Source organism: Chrysochloris asiatica, unplaced genomic scaffold (genome assembly GCF_000296735.1).
Source record: "Chrysochloris asiatica unplaced genomic scaffold, ChrAsi1.0 scaffold00004, whole genome shotgun sequence".
Lineage (NCBI taxonomy): Eukaryota > Metazoa > Chordata > Mammalia > Afrosoricida > Chrysochloridae > Chrysochloris > Chrysochloris asiatica.
The window spans coordinates 24,826,580-24,849,505 of record NW_006408522.1 but is presented as its reverse complement, the minus strand read 5'-3'; the positions used below and the strand labels follow the sequence as shown (position 1 = coordinate 24,849,505).

The 22,926-nt window shown below is 39.0% G+C and overlaps 2 protein-coding genes across 3 annotated transcripts in view; one reads left to right on the top strand and one right to left on the bottom strand.

Moving 5' to 3' along the window:
• The window catches only part of GALK2 (galactokinase 2), a 172,852-nt gene extending 161,877 nt beyond the window's left edge, over positions 1-10,975 (top strand). For both annotated transcript variants that reach the window (XM_006831671.1, XM_006831670.1), the window contains exon 10: positions 10,398-10,975. In XM_006831671.1, the coding sequence (XP_006831734.1) occupies positions 10,398-10,605 (208 nt within the window). In that variant the 3' untranslated portion in view covers positions 10,606-10,975. The remainder of the gene's footprint in view (positions 1-10,397) is intronic.
• A 3,391-nt stretch (positions 10,976-14,366) lies between these two features.
• The window catches only part of FAM227B (family with sequence similarity 227, member B), a 237,284-nt gene continuing 228,724 nt past the window's right edge, over positions 14,367-22,926 (bottom strand). Inside the window, exons 12-13 of the mRNA XM_006831867.1 lie at positions 21,817-21,894; positions 14,367-14,505 (exon numbers count right to left, since the gene is read on the bottom strand). Coding sequence (XP_006831930.1) covers positions 14,367-14,505; positions 21,817-21,894 — 217 coding nt within the window. The remainder of the gene's footprint in view (positions 14,506-21,816; positions 21,895-22,926) is intronic.

Sequence of the window (22,926 nt, the reverse complement as noted above, 5' to 3'; positions counted from 1 at the left end):
AAGGTGGAGGGTAAGAGAAAAAGAGGAAGACCCCTAATGAGATGGATTGGCCAGATGGCATCATTGATGGACTCAAGTGTGGCAGAAGTAGTGAGGTTGGCCCAGGATCGGACATTGTTTCATTCAGCTGTGAATGGGGTCACTATGAGTCGGTTCCAACTCAATGGCACCTGAAAACAACAACAACAACAACAACATCTGTGGAAAATCTCCATCTCATCAGTTAAAACAAGGCCAGGGGTAGACTGTGGAACAGACCATCAATCGCTCATTTGCAAGTTCAAGCGGAAACTGAAAAAAAATAAAACAAGTCCTCGAGATCCAAAATATGACTTTGAACACTTGTATTGAGAGATCATCTCAAGAATAGATTTCATGACGTACATACAAATGAACGAAGGCCAGAAGAGTTATGGGATGACATCAAGAGCATCATGGAGGCAGAAGGTCGTTAAGAAGACAAGAAAGAAGAAAACAACCATTGAATGTCAGAAGAGATTCTGAAACTTGCTTTCCAGTGTAGAAATACTAAAGCAAATGAAAGAAAGAAGTAGGTAAAAAAGATGAGCAGAAAATTTCAAAGGGCAGCTCTAGAAAACAAAGTGATATAATGAAATGTGCAAAGAACTGGAGTTGGAAAACCAAAAGGGAAGAACATGCTCAGCATTTCTCAAGCTGAAGGAACTCAAGAAAAAAATTCATGCCTCTGTGGAGTCCTGTTATGGTGCTGTGGGATAATGCACTGAACTACAAGGTTGGTTTGAACCGCATGATCAGTGGTTCAAACTCACCAGCCATTCCTTGGAAACCCTATACAGGGTCGTTATGAATCGAAACTGATTCTATGGCACTTAACAACAACAACAGCTTGCAATATTGAAGGATTCTATGGACAAAATTCTAAATTATGCAGAAACATCAAAAGAATATGGAAGGAATACACAGAGTCACTGTACCAAAAGGAAATGGTCAATGTGCAACCATTTCAAGAGGTAGCATATGATTAAGAGCCAATGATACTGAAGGAAGATGTCCAAGTTGCATTCAAGGCATTGGCAAAGAACAAGGCTTCGGAAATTGATGGAACACCAATTGAAATCTTTCAACAAACTGATGTGGCACTGCAGGCCCTCACTCATCTGTGCCAAGAAATTTGGAAGGCAGCTACCTGACCAACTAATTAGAAGAGACCCATATTTGTGCCCATTCCAAAGAGAGGTGACCCATTGGAATGTGGAAATCATTGGACAATATCATTAATATCACATGCAAGTAAATTTTTGCTAAAGATAATTTAAAAATGACTACAACAGTGCATTGACAGGGACCTGACAGAGGGTCAAGCTGGATTCAGACGAAGATGTGGAATGAGGGATATCATTGCTGATGTCAGATTGATCTTGGCCGAAAGGAGAAAATAGCAGAAAGAATTTAACCTTTACTTCATTAGGACTATGCAAAGGCTTTCGATTGTGTGGATCACGACAAGCTATGGACAACATTGTGGAGAATGAGTATTTGGGAACACTTAATTGTGCTCATGGGGTACCTGTACATAGACCAAAAGGCAGTTATTTGAATAGAACAAGTAAACACTGAACCGTTTAAAATTAGGAAGGGTCTACACAAGGACTATATTCTTTCACCCTGGTTATTTGATCTATATGCTGAGAAAATAATTTGAGAATTATGAAGAAAAATGTGGCAACAGTGTTTTAGAAGACTCGTTAACAACCTGCTATATGCAGATGAAACAATTTTGCTTGCTGAAAGCAAAGAGGACTTAAAATGCTGATGCGGCTCAAAGACCAGGCCTTCACTATGTGTTGCACCTCAATGTAAAAAAGACCAAAAAACAAAAAACCTCATCAGTGGACCAATAAACAACATCAACATATGTGAAGAAATTATTGAAGTTGTGAAAAACTTCATTTTGCTTAGATCAACTATCAACACTCCTGGAAGCAGCAGTCAAGAAATCAATGTTTTGCATTAAGTAAATCTGCTGCCCAAGACTTCTTTAAAATGTTCAAGAACAAAGATGTCAGTTTGAAGACTAAGATGCACCTGACCCAAGCCCTGGTATTTTTAGTAACCTCATATGTATGTGAAAGTTGGACAGTGATTAAGGAAGACTGCAGAAGACTTTATGCATTTGAGTTATGGTGATGGAGGAGAATATTAAAAGTACCCTGGACTGCCAAAAGAGCAAACTAGTATGTTGGAAGAAGTACAATTAGAATGCCCCTTAGAAGCCAGATGGCCAGGCTTTTTCTCTCATACTTTGGACATATTATCAGGAGATACCAGCCCCTGGAGAAGGACATCATGGTTATTAAAGTGGAAGGTCAGCAAAAAAGAAGAAGACCCCCATGATGGATTAGCACAGTGGCAGTAGCAGTGGGCTCAAACATAGCAACAGTTGTGAGGTTGATAGAGGATTAGGCAGTATTTCGTTCTATTGTGCATAAGGTCGCTGTGAGTCAGTACTGACTTGATGGAATCTAACAACAATAACAATTACCTTTCCTACAAACACAACTATGAATGTAGTGGAGCATACCGTGGGCAAAATGCTGAAAATTGCTAGATATTACCAAACATCTTGAGGCAATGAGTTGGTATGCCTGAGGGCTCAGGGCCCTAGTCTTAGAGTACACTACGGTCAATTAGCATAATATAGTCCACAAAGACAATGTTCTACATCCTGTTATGGTAAGTCATGTGTGGGATCTTGAAAGCTCATGGGCAGCTATCTAAGGTGCTGTTTTTTGTCTCTCCATGTGTGGAAGAAAGAAGAGTGATAAGAATTGAAAAGGCTTGGAATCTATTAGTCCACTGGAAAAATGGAAAATGTGAACATCAGTCTCCATGATTCTGAGACCAGAAGCACTAGACACTGCCTGGCTACCACTATCAACTCCCCTGGAAGACATCACATTAGAGGGTCGTGGATAGAGTGGGTGAAAATGTGAGACAAAACTTAAAATTATATATATATAAAAAGACCAGGTGTACTGGTCGCAAAGAAACTGGAGGGGCTTGAAACTATGGCCCTCAACCACCCTTCAGTCCTGGAAAGGAACTCACCTTTGTGCCCCAAGATTTAGCCATGAAGTAGATAGATTTATAGGGGGAGAACCACACTAGCAAATTATGGTCATCATAATGGTCCATCATTCAAAATCAACAGGGCACCATTTTCCAAAGGACAGAGGTTGAGAAGGGAAAGGAAGGTGGGTGGGCTGCAAAAAAGAATCACAGGGAGGAAGCAGGATAACTGTTGTTCCATGGAGGGGAGTGTTATCATTGAGATGAAACAAAGTTTATGATTTGTTGAATGCAAAGCTGATTATCTGGTCTTTAAACCACCACTCAATATATAATAAAAAGTAAAAAAAAAAAAAAAAGATCAGAATAATTGTGCAATCCTAAGCTTCTTATAGAATTGATATTTTTCTTTGCTGTCACTGTGCCCAAAAGGTAATATTCTCTAAATATTCCAGTTGGTTGTTAGTAATTGGAATGTCCTGAGTTGAAGACCAACAAGGAACTGAAGTCAATAAAATCATTGATACCATTCCTTCCTTCAGTCAACAGATACTTTTCAATAGGGTATTTGTGTCCCATTTGAAATTTAAGTCTAATTTTCACTTTCAAAAGTTGTGGCACTTTCTTTGTGTGAATATATGAAAAGAGAAGAGAGAAGCCTACAGAAGAATACAAAAAATATATTGGTAATAAGAAAAGGGATGGTTACATCCCCTGAAGTCTTCTTTAAACCAAACAATAGTTTAATTTAACTAGTAAAGATTGTCAGTCTTGAGCATTGCGTTCTTTTAAGATCCGTAGTATGTATAAACCTACTGTTAACTGATGGTATTTGGGGCTCAGGGATAGGACTGCAATCACTGTAATGAAGCAAATATATGATGTGTAGAATGTAAAACTGATCATCTGCTCTGTAAACCTTCATTCAATTCAAAGTAAAAAGTTAAAAGTTTTTAAAATAGCAATTAAAAAAACCCCACAACTATCATAAACCAAGAAAATCTCAAACCCACTGCTACTAATTAGATCCCAACTCATAGCTGTCCCATACAGCACAGAGTAGAACAGCTCCTCAGGATTGCCAAGAAGATGAATCTTTATGGGAGCAGACAGCCTTGTCGTGGTCACACAGCACCACCAGGTTTCCTAGCACGATTGTCTATGGCATGAAATTAACAGTGTGAAACATGGGACAGGAAACCTGTGGGGCAGTGCACTGAATCTATGTTAATGGGTAGGAAATTTTCAGAAAGAAGGGTGAGAATGGTTGTACAAAGTAAAGAATGTAATCAGTGTTACTGAATTGTACATGCAGAAATTGTTGAGTTGGTGGATATTCTGCTGCGTGTAGCCTTAACAAAAAGCAAAACAAAACACAATAACTAGAAAAAGAAAGCAAGCACCATGGAGCCCAGTCATGCTCTGACATACATGTGGAGTTAGAGTCAACCAAGCAGTGACTTGTTTGGTTCAGGCTGAGAGCAGTGCAGGCTGTATGCAGAGAAAGCTCGGTCTGGAGACATCCTGCCTTATTGCTAAGGAAGGCAGATAATCTGGAAAAGATTAGTAGAGGACTTAGCAAAATCTAATATAGTATTTGTCCCATTCCAAATTTGATTTTGGTTGTTAGAAAATTGACCTCCATGACTAGATGGTGAGTAATTTGATGTCAAGGATTTAGCTTATTTACCTATGAAGTCTCCATTTTATCCATTACAGTTGTTCTCAAGGTGTGTATTGTGGGTCCCCGAGGATCCCCAGTGCCTTTTCAGAAGGCCCACAAGGTGAAAACTCTTGTCAGATGACTTCTAAGACCTGACTTGCCTTTTGCACTCATAATGTTGGCATTTATACTGGACTTGCAAAAGCAATAGTGGGTCAAACTGCTGGTGCCTTAACACATCAAAGTAGAACCACCAATCTGTGCTAACAGTCTTTGAATTCTTTCCCACCACACCCTGACAGTCAAAAAATTGTATTTAATGTCTTTGATAAAGAAATAAAAAACTATTACTTTAATCAAATCTTTAAAAACAAGGGAGTGATGGTTAAAAAGTGTAAAAATATAGGCAAGATAGACTGAGAAGCAGGTGGTAACATGAGGTAACATGGTTCTTTGGGCCAGGCAAAAGTTGTTGGATGTGCTGGAAACTATCTGACAAGACCTGGCATGAGCCACGGGTGCTAAAATTCAACCTCAATTCAACCTCAAATAGAGTACTGTTTTGCTTAAAAACCACCATGTCCATACTGCCCTGCCCCTTTAAGAATGTTGACACCAGTGGGAAAGCTGTGACTAAGGCTGGGCAGCTTGAGAAAGTTGGTTGCCCTAGGGATACCAGAGGAAGGAGGAGAGAAGCTGAAATGAATTCAGAAAGGAGGACCACCAAAGACAATCTTTGGGTTACCCTCCCTGGTCTGCTTCGGGCACTTTAAAATTCTTTTCATTTTTTTTTTTTTTTCTGAAGATGGGTTTGTAAACTATTTGGATGGGAAAACAACAACAACAAAAGCCAAATGAGTGAAAGAAGAACTCCAAAACTTAGAGTTCTTAGGGCACTGGGAGCAAGCTAAGATGTTAGTCTGAGCTGAGGAAGGCTGTATCTGAAAGGCATGTTTAGGTGGTTAATCTATAGTTTTGGTTTAGCATTCACTTTATGACTTGTGTAGGGAGGCAAAGGAGAAAAGATCTCGAGTGCTGGCCAGTTTTTCTGTTCAACCTTTTACTGCTTTGCAAGAGAAAACCAGCTTCAAATCCAAAAACTACGCTTACGCAGTTAGGTAGTTTATTATTTTTTATTAAATTAATGTTGGAGAAACTTAAATTATGTAAGACCAAATATAATAATGAAGGGGAGAACTGATGCTTGCCCAATTATAAAGTATCTCATTTAAATGAATAAACTATAAAACTTAAAGAAATGACTAAATTTTAAAGTAGCATTTACTGGGGAGCACAAAGCACTTTTGAAACCAAGCTAATTTAATGAGACAGCTTAGTTCATTCATTATCGGTTCCCTGGTTTTACTTAAGAAAAAAAATAGTTAATGCCTTTTATTTCCATGTTGACACTTGTTGAAATTAGAGAGGATTCATTGCTACATGATTGCCCAAGCTATTAAGGACGATGAATGATAAATTTTAATGTACTAACAAAGGTTACATAATTTTCTCTGTCTTCCTCAGAAGTCTTTCCATGACATTATTCCATGGCCAGGCTACTCAACCTTTTACACCTCCTGACCAGGTTAGAATGGAGAACAAAATGCAAATCATTATTTGTATATTCTTCTTCCCAAGGCCTTTGTGCTAAGATTATACTCAGCCAAGAAAGATTTAAGTTGTCAAGGACTTCATTCTCTTGGATCAACTATCAACACTCATGGAAGCAGCAGTCAAGAATTCAAACGACATATTGCATTAGGCAAATCTGCTGCACAAGACCTTTTTAAAGTGTTGAAGAGCAAAGATGACAGCTTGAGGACTAATGTGCACCTGAGGCAAACCATGGTATTTTCAATAAGTTCATATGCATGTGAAAGCTGGACAGTGAATAAGGAAGACTATAGAAGAATTGATGCTTTTGAGTTAAGGTGTCAGAGGAGAATATTGAATGTACCATGGGCTGCCAAAAGAACCAGTAGATCCGTTTTGGAAGAAGTGCAGCCAGAGTGCTCCTTGGAGGCCAAGATGGCCAAACTTCGTCTCTCATACTTTGGACAAATTGTCAGGAAGGACCAGTCCCTGGAGAAGGATATCATGTTTGGTAAGGTGGAGGGTCAGAGAAAAAGAAGAAGACCCCCAGAGAGATGGATTGGCTAAGTGGCAGCATCGATGGACTCAAGCATGGCTACAGTAGTGAGGTTGGCCCAGGATCGGGCAATGTTTCGTTTTGCTGTGCATAAGGTCGCTATGAGTTGGTACTGATTCCGATGGCACTTAACAAGAAGAAGAAGAAGAAAGGGGCGGGAGCCATTTCACCTGCCCTGAGGGTCTCACTTCTCTTTGGTCCTCTGTCTTTCACTTATTGTTAAAGACAATAGAGTGAAATAAATTAACATACACACATTGGGTCCACTTGGGGCACCCAAACCAACTAGTCTTCCGTGAACTTTAATGGTTTATATTTCTTAAGTAGGCTTCTAGGCATATTGTCTTATACTTTTGCATTTGAACAGTATTTGAAGACTGGTTTCTTGAACCTAAAACAATCTCAAAGCATTGTTCCTAACCTTGTAAAAAGTAGAAATTGTGCAGGAAGGTTGAGTCTCCTAAGATTCCTGCTAGTTTCCAGACAGCAGAAACTAGAAGGCTTTGTAGGTAAAGAATATACTTTGGCAACTGATATGGATCTATCTATCTATCTATCTATCTATCTATCTATCTATCTATCTATCTATCTATCTATCTATCTAAGCAAACAGAGTAGTTCAGCAACCATTTATTGTTGTTGTTGTTAAGAAGCATCAAGTCAGTTCTGATTTAGGGCTTCTAAGGAGCGATTGGTGGGTTTGAACAGGTGACCTTGCGGTTAATAGTCCAGGGTTTATCTTACAGCACCATGCCAGGAACAGCCATTTATTAGAATCAGCCAAATGCTTGCAGTTGTGTTAGGCACACAACTTTCCTGAAATAATCCAATATCTATTTGCATAATGCATAAATATTTACTTACTTTGAAATAGATGGAATTAAATTGAAATACAAAGCATAATTCCTTACTTTCTCTTTTTGGTTTGTAGTAAAACTGGGGTTCTTACTTGATTTTGTGCACATCTTCTCCATGGCTCTGTGCCTTGTACCTTACTTGGTGTTTATAGGTGCTTTATAGTTAATCATTGCATTTAAAGTAGGAAGTTTCAGTCAGACTATATTGGGAGCTTGACACTTATTTGTGTGAATATACTTTTCAGTGATTAAAAAAAAAAAAAAAAAAAGGTCATAGGAAGCATAATCTCCACCTGTCAGCTGTCCTAGCCTTTGGTTTATAAGGCAGAAGCTGCTTTTGTTTCTTGGACCAAGGCTCCGTATTATTTCCAATCCAGCTTTGGAAGGAGATTTTAGTTTTAGTTTTTGTATCTCTTGTATTGCTTCTCTGATGTATGCTAGTTCAAGAGCTATCCTTTTAATGTCTTATTATTCTTCCAGATAATACATATACAAATACGAAAAGGTTAATAAACATCCTGTGTTCACCTACTTCTCTCTCTTAAAGTTTATATTGGTCTCCTAACTTTCAGATCTCTTGGAATTCCTACGCACATGCCAAAGGGCATGTTAAGCACCAATGGGGCCCACTGCAGACAGAAACTTTCCGTCTGTGAGTGTGTGCGTGTAGCTGGACAAGCTGCTGACCAGCTGCTCAGGCAGTCACCTGATTTGTGATCACAGGTGCCACTGAGTCAGGGGTGGAAAGCTATTTATAATAGCATTTATCGTCCTCTGTTTGGGAAATATGAACCCTGGTGATTTGGGACCATGTGGTTAATGCTACCCAGTCCATTTTCATCTGCAGGAAGCTGGGCAGGGACAGAAAAACCCTAGAGGCTCAGACGTGAATGTACCTAGAAAGACTTCTAGTTTCGGCTCTCTGGAAACTGGCAGAAATCTCAGGAAAATAGACCCTCTGGCACAATTCCTATGGGTTTTGCAGCTGGATTACAAACAATACTCTCAGTTTGCTTTAAATTCAAGTTTAAAATCTTAGCCTTCAAAAATTGTTCAAATGAGAAAATGTCAAAAAAAAAAAATATATATATATGCCTAGAAGTCCATTGAAGACAATTAAAGACCTGGTTGCCTTGAGGCCAGAAAAATGGCATTGCTTGGGTCTTTGGAAGTCAAGTAAGAAGGCACAGTATTCTTCTCTAGCCCAGGCTGTGGGTGGCTTTTAGGTAGGGTCTTCCAGAGGCACTTCAGCAACACCTCGGGTTTCCCAGCATTTCCCACAGTGAGAGGGTTGGATGTGACTACATATGGCTATTTCTTTCTTTTCTTTCTTTCTTCTTTGTTTCTTTCATCACCAAACTACAAATGGGCCCTTTGCCAGTCTGAAAACTCAACATTATCCTCGAATCTCATAGCCAGAGAGAATTTTCAGCCTCAATGCTAGGATTTACTGGGCCATAAGCAGAATGTTTGAGAGACAGGATGAGATGAGTAATCTTTATTTGTTCGCAAGAGTTTTTGTTTTCTTCTTTAAACATCTATTTTAATTTGGAAAGCATATTTTATTGAATAAAACAGATGATGAAAAGAAATCAATTGAGAAAATCGTTGAGGGGGAAAATGAATTACTGCGGTACAATAATTCTGATGTCCTAGGGTAGGGGTAATAGTCTATTGATATTTTCCAGGAAGTAAAGTAGCTCATTTCTATGGAAAAAAGGGACAAAATTGTGCTAAATTAATTATGGAGTTCTTAATCTGTTACTAATTTGGAGTAAATTTCATTAGGAAGAATTGGAAGTACATGGTAAATTTCGTTGTCAGGATAAATTGCATCTTTCAAAGATGAGTGATCCTTGCACTGTCTGAAGGGCCTTTCACTTTGGTTCAAATCTTAGGTTTGAAACTGTGCCTGGTTGGTGGTGACTAAAATTACCTCTTGCTGTGTGGTAGTTTATATAACAGTTTCCATCCCAATCAGACACATTTCATCTGATGGTAAATTCAGAGTCCAGTTGTCAGAGGACACAGGAAACATGGGCCTGAGTCTGTGGGGCCACCAGCCTTTGTGGGAAGGTTTTCATAATTTTCCATCAGGGATTAAGCAAACCCATCGGCCTAGAATTTAATGATATGCTCTTAGTTGATACATTTATGCAGCATGAATTTAGACTGTTCTAGGGGACTGATTCTTTGATGTGAAATAGCTAAGTCTTAAGAATACTGCTGAACTCACCATCAGAGGAAGCCCTCAGTTGCTTAAAATTGTGCACTTTAAATTTTGATTTGTCCTCAATTGTTGTGACCTTCTGATTCACAATGTCGATTATACCCGTTCCGTGTTTCCCTTTTACTCTGCCTTCCTGATGCATCCATAGACTTGCTAACAGGGAATCAAGGAGGCCAGTGTGTTATTACAGCCCTCATGAAATGGGCATTCTGCTGACTTTTACTATTTGCAGACCAAACCAGGGACTAGCATTTGGTATATTTAACCTTCAGATTCCCCCTTCGAAACTGTATACATTTCTTTGCGTCCTGACATATTTGACTATACCACCCACTCCCACCCCACCCCCCACAAAAGTTGAGTAGCTTTGTGTTCTATAAGCAAAAGGCAAATCACTCTAATTTCATGTGTAGATTCTGACTTTTTCTTCTCTTTTGTTTTTTTCAGAAAGTTTGGAGCTCAAGGGTCCCGACTTACTGGAGCAGGATGGGGAGGCTGCACAGTATCATTAGTGCCCGCTGACATGCTACCCAGCTTCCTAGCAAAAGTGCAGGAAGCTTATTACCAGAAGAGTCAGGCAAGCTCAGTACCAGAGAAGCAGCGTTTGTTTGCAACAAAACCTGGAGGCGGGGCTTTGGTTTTCCTTGAGGCCTAAACAATGTAAAACATCTCAGCAAAACTATTCAGGGCATTTAGGACCTGGCAGAACTTTCTATACCACAGTAATTTAATCCTCTTTCTGTTTTGTATTATGATGAACGGTTGCTATTATCAAGATGTATTTCCAAAGAAACGGTTGAAAGTTCTCTATGCTTCATAATGATTATTTTTCCATTTAAAAATATGTTTTCTACCAATAAGAGCCAAGATTATGCTTGGCCAGATCTTTTAAGGATGATTTAGTGAGATTTATTGATTTGAAGATTTTAAAAGATGAATAGTACAACACACAACACTGACCTCTTCTTATGAATTGGGCTTGAATTAACCATAGTGTGACAATTAAACAGATAAAATTGAATTGTTCCCATTATTCTTGAATAGCGTGTTTCATTTGGTGTTCTTCTTCCTCAAAGTCTTCTGTTGCTGAAGACGACGACAATGAAGCCATGAATTCTTTGTCAATCCGATCTTCACAACGCTATTAAAATAATACATGATTAAGTATTCACAGAGTTTCCTCGACATGATATACTTGACTATGTTGTTGTTGTTGTTAAGTGCTGTTGAGTCCGTTCCGACCCATAGCAACCCTGAACAGGGTTTCTGAGGCTGTAAATCTTTATAGGAGCAGAAAGCCTCATCTTTTCTCCTGCGGAGCAGCTGGTAGTTTCAAACTGCTGACCTTGCGGTTCACAGCCCGATTCATAACCACTACACTACCAGAGCTCCTGAATATGAGATTCCCCCATTTAAGATATGAAAGCCTCTCAATTATTTTCTAACCATGTGATTTCATATAAATAATCACTTTTAATTCTTTAGACCCTGAGCTTTTCATCATTTAATAGAGAAACTTAGATAAAACACATTTAATCTGTTTCTGTTCACATTGAAAGAGAGAATTATCTGGATAATCCATATAACTTGATTTATTCATGGCATTGACTGTTTCCCCAGTTTGTTCTACCCTTTCTCAAATGCCTCTGCAGTCCATGGGGTATGCCTACTATTTTGGGAAAATCTCCCCATGCCTAGCATCCATTTTAGCCAGGCTTGTCTGTACAGGTGGACCAGTGGAGGGCAGGTATGTAGGTATGCAAGTGACAGTGAGTATGAAAAGGTGTTAGGATGGGTTTTGGGGCTGCTTAGTTGTGTTGATGGGTGCCGATGAGTGTTTACCAATGTTTAGAATATTTAGAAGACGTGTAGGACCAAAAGTCAGCAGAAATGTTTAGCCACGTGGTGGTGGTCAAAAATGGGATCCCTTTCTGAATTGTGTGAAGATTCAGACGAAGCATTTTTTTGTGCTGAAATAATGGGATTAATTGAGATATCAGTAGTCTTTATGTATTAGCCAAAGATTTATCCCAATTTTCTATTAGACTGTGATTGCTTTTGCTTGGTAATGTGCAATTCAAAGATTAGACTTATTATCTAAAATTTCGGTTTCAGTGAAGCAAAAGCTATACCTAACGTACTAGTAAAGTCAATAAATATCTTTTCTAAAATTTCTGGTACATTCTTATTCTTAGCAAAAACGTAAATACCTTAGAAAGCTTAAGTTAATTTGTTGAAAGAATTTGAATTATCTTGACCCAATAATCTAAAACTTTAATTTATTTAAGTTTATAATTTTTTTAAAGTCTTGCCTTTTCCATGAAGGTTTTTAGAGTAGGTATATAATTCCCTTAAAGATACTTGGATCACTGTAAAGAAAATGGCAAATACCATTTGATTTTTCATCAAGTGATTCCTCATTTGGTGACTAAAGATTTCCAGCTTTCATGTAATAGAATTACTCTGTTTTGCTGGACACAGTCATTCTAAACCAGGGTCTACTCTATGTTTGTTCAATTTCTGGTCAGAAGGAAAGCACTATTCTTCAATCCAGCCACTACTAAGTGTTGTTCTAGAGGTTATAAGAAATATCAAAAATGTCTGGGAACGATATGAGGTAATGCCATTGGAAGAAGTTTCATGCAAAAGATGGAACTTGAGCTGGGTCCTAAAGGAGTAGAATTTGAAAGGTGATGAAGCATTGCAGATGAGCCAAGCATGCAGACAGGCAATCATGTTTTATGCAGGAGGCTCAGTGGGAGTGGAGGGCATGCAGTGAAGAGTAAGACTGCCTATACTGGTAAAGTCCTGGTGTGGGGCTGTAGGATAAGCACTGGACTACTAACAGCAAGGTTGGCAGTTCAGATCCACCAGCTGCTCCTCAGAAACCCTATGTAGGGTCACTATAAGTCAGAACGGACTCAACAGCACTTAGCAAGCAGCAACAATGCGGCTGGAGCCAGCTGTTGAAGCCCTCCAAATCTAGCTGGGGTTATTAACTGGTAGCCCACAGGCCACATCTGGTCTGATGATGTATTTAGTTTGAACCATTTGGGATTCCAGTCAGGAAATTTTACAGAAAAATCTGGACTTTGCATTGGCAAAGATGAACTAGAGCAGAGTCAGTAGCTGCCTTGTTTAGCTCCTGTATGGAGTCTCCAGTGAGCCACCGTCCTCACAACTTGTATTTTCCCTGCTACTGAAGCCATTTACCAATTGAAGTCAGTTGTCAAAGAGATTTTTTAAAAAAGAGAGAATTTTGTTTGTGTGCAGAAGTAAAGAATAGTTCTGTTTGTTTTGTTAAACCCCAAGTGCTTCACTCCTTTCTATCATCATACCATTTGTTATTGTTGTTGTTAAGTGCCGATGAGTAGGTTTCGACTCACAGTGACCCTGTATAGGGTTTCCACTGAGCAGATGGTGAATTTGTACCAACGACTTTGAGGTTCAAACCAACCTTGTGGTCCACAGTGATTATACAGTAATAGTCAGTGGGATTATTCTAGATTTTTTACGTGGAAGTGTAATATGCTAATCGTAAAAGTTTATCTCTCCTTCCTGACTTCCAGTTGTTTAATTTTCTGATTCATTGTTCTTTACAAAGGAGCTTTGGTAGCGTAGTGGTTATGAATTGGGCTGCAAACCTCAAGGTCAGCAGATCGAAACTACCAGCTGTTCCTCAGGAGAAAGATGAGGCTTTCTGCTCCCGTAAAGATTTACAGCCTCGGAAACCCTGTTCAGGGTTGCTATGAGTCAGAACCGACTCCATGGCACATCATCACCACCACCATGCTTTACATGTTCTTGTTTATTGGAAGAAAACGTCCTTCAGAATTACCCACAATGTAAGATGGAGCAGGGAAAACTGGTATGGTAAAGATGAAACAGTCTCCTTCCTTTTCTTTCTTTCTCACACTTAAGTCCTATTTTAGAATCTTATAACATGCTGCCTTGTGTTTCAGTTAATTAAGATCAGAGACCATCTACTTCAGTAGTATTTAGTTTTCTGATATAGTTGAATTATTAATGGAAAATAAAATGACTTCAAGCATCAATACTACTCCATTAGTTTGTAGTCCTGAATGCGTTTGGAAGTCTCCAGTTACATATTACCCATGGCCAAAGGCAAAGAATGGGCATAAGTAAGCATAATATGGTCATTAATGTATAAAACACAATTGTCTTAATTGTGAATGTAAATGAATAAATAGCAAGAATGTATTCTGTCCTGCCACTGTAACTTGGATGTGAAACCACATTGTTAAGTGATATATCAAGTTGGTTCTGGCTCATAGCGAGCTTGTATAGAGTTTCTGAGGAGTAACTGATGGATTTGAACTGCCAACCTTACAGTTAACAGTCAAGTGCTTATCTGACAGCACTATACCAGGACCCCATGAAACCATATATTGCTTATTAAGGATTGTCTATAAAAGAGAAAGCTAGAGAGAGACATCTCAATTGTTTTTCAGAAAGGAGACATACCAGTTTGTTCAGGAACTTCTCAAAGTCGTGCTTAATCTCAAAAGGTTTCTTGATAGGCTTTGCTTGAAGTCTAATCAAGGAGTAAAGAAGACTGGTTACCAAACTAATTATCCTTATACTGACATCATCTAGTAATTGACATTTACAAAGCATTTAATATGCTGTGCATTTGCCAGGAATTTTACCTGTATTTAATCACTATCACAACAATTTTATAAAGTTTGTTGTTGTCGAGTCAGTACCGACTCATAATGAACTTATGCACAGCAGAACGAAACTGCCCGATCCTGGGCCAACCTCACTATTGTTGCCACACTTGAGTCCATTGATGCTGCCACTTGGCCAATCCATTTCTCTGGGGGTCTTCATCTTTTCCTCTGACCCTCTACCTTACCAAACATGATATCCTTCTTCAGTGACTGGCCCCTCCTGACAATATGTCTGAAGTATGAGAGATGAAGTACTATTATTATTCTACTTTATAAATGAGGAAACAGGCTCAGATAGGATAAGTAACCTCCTGGGTACAGTTATACAACTAGTACATAATGGAAGATTTGGACAAAAGCATTCTAACTTGAGCCCTCAGTTCCAACAACTGTAAACTCTGTATCCCAGCAGGGAAACTTTCTCTTCAGTGAGATAGATTACACAGATTTGCCTTAACTGATTCTACTCATCAGGCTCTGGCATGGACTTTAAGGAGTGACAGGGGAAAGAAGAGTAAAAGCAGAGATTCTGTTTCATTATATCTGGGGGAATGGTGGTGGTTAAGTGCCCTTATGTTGGTTCTGACTCAGAGCAAACCTGTGCCATCCTCACAGTTGTTACGTCTGAGCCAACTGTTTTTGCCACTGTGTCAATCCATCTCATTGGAGAGCTTCCTCTTTTGTGCTGACACTTCACTTTACCAAGCATAATGTCCTTCTTCAAGGACTGGTCCCTCCAGAAAACATGTCCAAAGTATGAGAGACCAAGTCTTACCATATTGGCTTCTAAGGAACATTCTAGCTGCATGTCTTTTAACACTGATTTGTTTGTTCTTTGGTAGTCCATGGTACTTTTAATATTCTTCTCCAGTGCCATAATTCAAATGCATAGATTCTTCTGTGGCCTTCTGTGTTCATTGTCGAACTTTCATAGTCATATGAGGTAATTGAAAATATCATGGCTTTGGTCAGGTGCTCCTTCATTCTCAAACTGATATCTTTCCTCTTTAACACTTTTAAAGACGTCTTGTGCAACACACTTGCCTAATCCAATATGTAGTTTGATTTCTTGACTGCTGCTTTCATGACTGTTGATTGTGAATCCAAGCAAAATGAAATCTTGGACAACTTCAATCTTTTCTCCATTTATCATGATGTTATTTACTGATTGAGTTGTGAGGATATCTGTTTTTCCATCATTGAGGTGCAATCAATACTGAATGCTGCAGTCTTTGATATTTATCAGTAAGTATTTTAAGTTCTCTTCACTTCCAACAAGCAAGGTTGTATTATCTGCTTATCTCAGATTGTTAATGAGTCTTCTTCCATTCCTAATGCCACATTCTTCTCTGATTTTTTGCTCAGCATATAGATCGAATAAGTGTGGTGCACACCTTTCCTGATTTTAAATCATTCAGTATTCCCTTGTTCAAATCTAACAATTGCCTTTTGATTTTTGTACCGGTTTCTCAAGAGCACAAGTAAGTGTTTCGGAATACTCATTCTCTGCTATGATGTCCATAGCTTGTCATGATCCACGTAGTCACTTTTACATAGTTAATAGAACACAACTAAACATCTTTGTGATATTCTCTGCTTTCAGCCAAGATCCATCTGACATCAGCTTCATCCCACATCCTCTTCTATATCTGGCTTGAATTTCTGGCATTTCCCTCTTGCAACAATTTTTAAATTATTTTAAGCACAATTTTGCTTGATGTGATATTAATGATATTGTTTGATGATTTCTGCATTCTTTTGGGTCACCTCTCTTCCAATCGGTTGGCCAGGTAACAGTCTTCCAAATTCCTTGGCATAGATGAGTGAGCGCCTTCAGTGCTGCATCAGTTTGTTGAAAGATTTCAATTTTTGTTCCATCAATTCCTGTAGACTAGTTTTTGCCAATGCCTTCAGTGCGGCTTGACCTTCTTCCTTCAGCATCATTGTTTCTTAATCTTATACTCTCTCTTCAATGGTTGAACATTGATCATTTCTTTTTGTCCAGTAATTCTCTGTATTCCTTCCATCTTCTTTTGATGCTTTCTGCATCATTTAATAGTTTGCCCATTGAGTCCTTCAATATAGCAAATCAAGTCTTGTTTTATTCTTCTTCATTTCTTTCATCCTGAGAAGTGCTTAGCATGTTCTTCCCTTTTGGTTTTGTACATTTCATTATAATACTTGACTTTGTCTTCTCGAGCTGCCCTCTGACATTTTCTGTTCAGTTATTTCCTCATTTCTTTCACTTGCTTTAGCTTCTTTATGCTTAAGAGCAAGTTTCAGAGTCTCTTCTGGCATCCTTTTTAAACTTTTTTCTTTCCTGTCTTTTAAATGACCTTTTGCTTTCTTGCTTTATGATGCTCTTGATGTCATCCCACAACTCCTCTGGTCTTTGGTTATTAGTGGCTAATGCATCAAAAATGTTTTTGAGATGGTCTTCAAATTCAGGTGGGATATAGTCATGTTTTGCTTCGTGCGGACATGTCTTGTTTTCTTCAGCTTCAACCTGAATTTATATATGAGCAATTGATGATGTGTTCCACAGTTGGCCCCTGGCCTGTTTTGGCTTATGGTATTCAGCTTTTCCAGTGTCTTATGTAGTCAGTTTTATTCCTGTGTATCCCATCTGGTGGTCCATTTTATAGTCATCTTTTATGTTGTTTAAACAAAGTATTTGTACTTAATAAGTCATTGTTGTTGTTGTTATTGTTAAATGCTGTCAAGTAGGTTCCAACTCATAGCCACCCTGTATAGGGTTTCCGAGGAAGCCATACCCACCTGTATAGGGTCTCCTGTGGTTCAAACTGACCTTGCAGTCTAGTGCATTATCCTGCAGCACCACACCAGTCTTGTAAAATTTTATTCTGCAATCTCCAGCATCATTTCTATCACCAACGTCTTATTCTCTAACTACTCATTCTTCCTTTTTGTTTTCAACTTTCACATTCCAATCACCAGTAATTATTAATGTGTCCTGATTGCATATATGATCATTTTCTTACTGGAAAAGTTGGTGGAATTCTTCAATTTCATCATCACTGACTTTAGAGGTTGGTGTGTAAATTTGCATAGTGATATGAACTGGTCTTCCTTGTAGGTGTAAGGGTATTACCCTATTACAGATAACATTGGACTTCAAGATAGGAAAACACAACAACAACAACAAACATTCAACATCTACCTTGAGGTCCAATGCTGTCCTCTTGATTTAGTCATTCCCAGCTTAGTAAACCATATGATTGCACGATTCAAAATGGCCAATGCCAGGTAATCTTTAGGTATTTCAATTCAGTTTTTACAATTTCCAATTTTCCTAGATTCGTACTTCGTACAGTCCATGTTCTGATTATTAATGGATGTTTGCAGCTGCTTCTCTTCATTTTGAGTTGTGGTCCTTCCTGAAGACTTTACTCCAGTCATGTCATTTTGGTGAACTCCATTAGTCATATTTTTAGTACCTTTCAAGCTGAGAGCTCATCTTCTGACACTATATCACATGATGTTATGCTGTGATTCATAATGTTTTCATCTTGCAGCATTCTATCTGACTATGCTGCACTGCTGTTCATAAGATTTTCAGTGTCTAGACATTCAGAAGTAGTCCACCTTTCCTTTCTTAGTCTGTCTTAGCTGCTTTCCATGGGTCACACTGCTGGTGTTTAAAATACTGGTGATACAGATTCCATTATTACAGCCATATACAAGCCACCACAGCCCTACAAACTGACAGATGTGTGGTACAGATTTATCTAGAGTAGAAAATAGAAATTCTCAACAGGGAGCCAAATTGGGAGCCCTGAATAAAGAGACTGAGGAAGAAAGAGAGGGAGATGAGAACTCTGAAGGGTGAGGGTGCTTGCTATACTGTAATCTCACTGAGGGTAGGAATCATGTCTTATTCATCTTAATATCTGACAGGTGTCTAGCATGGTTTTTGTCATTAAGAACTCATTCTGCAAATATTTATGAATGAGTTGGCTGGTTGAATTCAGGATGCTGCAGAAATCTTTCCTGAGATCAAAGGATGGGGGGTGGGGGGAGGCAGAGGTAGGCTAGGCAAGGAAGTAGAGTTACCTGGGATAAGGGAGAAACATTAACGAGGGAAAGACAGATGAAAGAGAAATGAAAAGGGGCATAAAGCTATTGTCTACAATTCTTACAACTGGCAAGTTTCAAGTGAAACATTTAAAAATGATTGTCTTTTCATTACATTGGTAGGAAATAAAATTTCTGAAAATTCCAAATGCATTTTGGGCAGTCTGGATTAACCAGCTCCTAGAAAGCTTACTCTAGATTTCTTCAGCCATTAATCTTGGTACCCCTGAAGGTACAGCAGGACCACATAGTTCAGGGACCTCCTGCCTTGTTCTCTGTGACTCAATCATTTTCCACATTATCTTTGCAAACATTATCTCCCCAACCTAGGTTTTCCCCTTGGATCTTACTACCTTCTGAGATTCACATCTCTCCTACCCTGCTTGTGTCAAATCTGGCTCTCTTCCCCATAGTCCTACTTAGACACACTCCGTAATAACCCTGGTGCCCTTTCTTGGTAAATCATTGTCAGACTCCGGTTCAACAAATTTTGCTAAAATCAACCCCATCTTCCAAAGCACTCTTTTAATTTTGCAGTTTTCCTTCCTTAAAAAACAAAAACAACCCCCCCAGCTTTATTGTGATATATTTCACACACTATAATTTTCACCCTTTTAAGCGCACCATTCAGTGTTTTTCAGTATAATCACAAAGTTATCCAATCACCAGCACCATTGTCTACTCTGATTACCTTCTCTCTCCATGGGAATCTCTCTTTTTACAGAGTACAGGTAGAAATTTGGAGACTGTGCCTATATCAGGCCATGAGACCTATATCACCAAATGAGTATTTTTCCATTCACTTTCTCCAACAATATGTTGTTGCTTCTTGAACTTGCTGTGAGAATGATCCTACATGATCCTGCATGTCCTCATTGGTGAGAAATCTGGTTTTTTGTAGATTTGGATTTTGGAATTTTGTAAAGTTCACTTGGAATTGGATTTTATAATTTAGGTGTCGTGAAGGAAAAAAGGTGAGTGATAAAGTTGGTGGCGAAAACTGAGATAAGAGTCTAAACGAATGGGTTAGATTTATTTTCTCATGTGACTAGGAAACTGGGTTTGCAAATTCCAACATAGTAATCACAGGTGTGGCACCTGGGCCAGCTCAGAGTTGTCCTCTTGGTGTCCTCCCCGACACTCATTCTGGTGTGTATGGCTGGGGCCAAAGAAATGAGTTACTCTCCTGACTTTTTAGTTTCCCTTTTTTACTCTGTAACAGAAACAAAAGTGAGCCCAGTTTTATTTTGCTTCTTTGGGGAAAATGTTTGTGTATGTCGGGTAAGCAGCCAGGGCAGAAGACCTAGGTTGAGGAGACACAAGAAGTTGCCTAAGACAGACTAGTTAAATAGCTTGTTTTTGTAGGTAACATCTTTCTTGGGTAGGATGGGGATATGAGTTTATTTTCAAAGGCCATGAGTTTAAGGCCTATGGTTGGAGGAATAAGAGCAGATGAGGATGGTGATGATGTCTGACAATTAAAAGTATCAAATAGGTGATTTTTGTGGATAAGGAAAGTTGTATTCCAAAAGAGCTGTAGAAAACCTCTTTGCAGATAATTGAGTTGATGTATTTTTACGTAATAAACCCATTGTAGTTTTATGTAACACATTTGTCTGATTAAAAGTAGTTTTTAGCTCTTCAAAGTTGAATAAGAAACAAACCTATCAATCTCCTTGTCAATTCTTTCCTGCCGCTGCCTTAAGAGTTTTATTTCTTCATTAATTCTGTTCTTTTCTCTGAAAATATCAAAGTTTGGAGTTTAGTTTTAAAATAAAAAGCAGTTACTTCTAATTGTGAAAGAATCAATCAATGATTTCGATATGTCAGTAAAATCCTTTACAAACCAATTCTTCAGGGTTCCCTCCCTATGCATTATTTACTGTGAGTAATCCCTCAGCACATCCCCTCTTATAAACATGTGCCAAAGGCATCACCCATGATCGTTGAATATAGCCAGGATGCCATCTTGCTGCTTCAACAGGAGCTCCCCAGCAAGGTGTCTATCTTGTTTGTTCCACTGACTATAGGTAATCTGAGGTGTGTGTGTGTGTATGTAAGAGAGAGTGACAGGTATGATGGAAGATGGGGAGTCAGTGGAAAGCAAGGTCTCACACTCCTGCTTTCCTGCTGGATAGAACCTAGCTGGCTACTCTTCTATTTACCTCTCTTGGAGGTGTTTTCTGAACAGTGTCAGTTGCCCAAAGGGGAGGTTGTCCACCCTTTCTATCTCTCAAGGAGATAACACCTCTAGGCAGTTATCTTGATATCACAGACAGAAGAATTAGACCTTGCCAATTTATTCTATTGATAAACAGATGAAATGCTCTCATTAGCCCATTCTTAGCTTCCTAGTGACATCCCAGGTGATGCAAACAATGACGTTCTCGATTATTAACCAAAAGATTGGTGGTTCAAACCCACCTAGAGGTGTTCTGAAAGACAGGTTTGACAATCTGATTCTGAAAGGTCACAGCCTTGAAAACCCTATGTGGGTTCCCATGAGTTAGAATTGTCTTGATGGTAATTTACAACAGCAGCAGCAGCAGCAGCATAGAAGAATACCCTAGCTATCCATGAGGAATCATGTAAGCACAAAACACTGAAAACATTTTTTCAAAGTAACAGTTCAGAAAAGACCCCTCTGCCTTTCTTAATATCACCCTATATGCCGCCCCAGATCTAGGGAACTCCTACCACAGGAAACGTTTCTGCTCTTCTTCAGAAAGGACTGATCTTTGTAAGTGGACGATTCTCTAATCTCTATTCCCTGGAACGGTCTCTTGGCATGCTCTATCTTGGGGTACATCCCCCCACCCCAGTCAAGCCACAGCAAAGCAGCTTCCTTTCTTTCTCCAGTCCTTGACACTCACCATGGCTCTGTGGTACCACATGCACCTGTGACACTTACCTGAATAGAATCCCAGAGTCTGTAAGATGTTCAGAAACAACTCTCATCAGCAAAATAAGTTTAGATGATTTCTACGATCATGTCCAGTTGTAAAGAAAGGTCTCTTAAAAAAAAAAAAAACAAAAAAAAACACACACCAAAATTTAACAATATAACATCAACTTACATCCTAAAATCCTTTCGGTTCTTTGAAAATTGCTTTTTTGCTTCCTTGATAATATCACGATAAGTTGGAGCAGGCGATGTGCTAGGCTCATGATTAAGGAAAAAATTCCAATTAGGAGCATCTGGGAAAGGCCAAGAGTACACTTCACAGGTGGACTGAGAAGGCCCATATGGTCTGGGCCTCCTAGTCAGGAAAGGTCTCAAGTGTAAACATGAATATTATGTCTGGAGTTACACTGTAAATGAGTAAGAGAAGACATCAGACCACTTCAAACTTGTGTCCTATAAAGCGGACCACATGATTTATAGTGTGCTGTGATTTAGTAGTTTCATAGATTTTGTAATTTTTAAAAAGTTTTTATTGTGAATTGAGTAATAGTTTACATGGGAGAACATCAGCTTTACATGCATCCTATCATATTTCGTTTCATTGCAATGATTACAATCCCCTCCATGCATCATCATTCAACAGTATTTGCTTCCATTCCCTCTGTTTTTTGGTTTTTTTTTTTAATGTACACTGAAGCACTCAGGAATATACAACCATTCAAACTACCCAAGAGCTACCCTGCAAGCCTTGCCCCCCAGCCATCAGAACACAGCCCCTCTCCCTCCTTGAGTCTAGAGTCCCCAACCACTCCATCTCTCCACATCATCATCTCTGCCTCCATCTCTGATGTCGCTGCTTCTCTGGATAGGGTCCTGCACTCCGCTTTTCTCCCTTGATGTATAACCTTTTTTTGTGTGTGTGTTTAAAAGTAATGATTTATAGGTAAACATGAAAAAATGTACCAAAATTATTATAACTATTTTTAGGCATTTCTTCATTTTTATATGTAATGATACCCTCAAAAAAGTAGAAGAAGCCCAAACGTCTCTTGACTTTTGAGAGGCCCTGGAGGTAATTGGCAGCATGTGTTGGTGGCTTGAGCCTGGTTTCTGCTCACTGCGCAGAAGATGGTGAGCAGAAGGTGCAAGTGTGCTGTGAATGAGACTGGGCTCTTGTCCCATCTGTTTCTGGTCAGCCTGTGGCTATGTCCTTAGCCCTGATCTTAACTCATGCCTGTGTCTCGGGAAGCAGACACTTCCGTTTTGGGGAAGCAACTGGCAT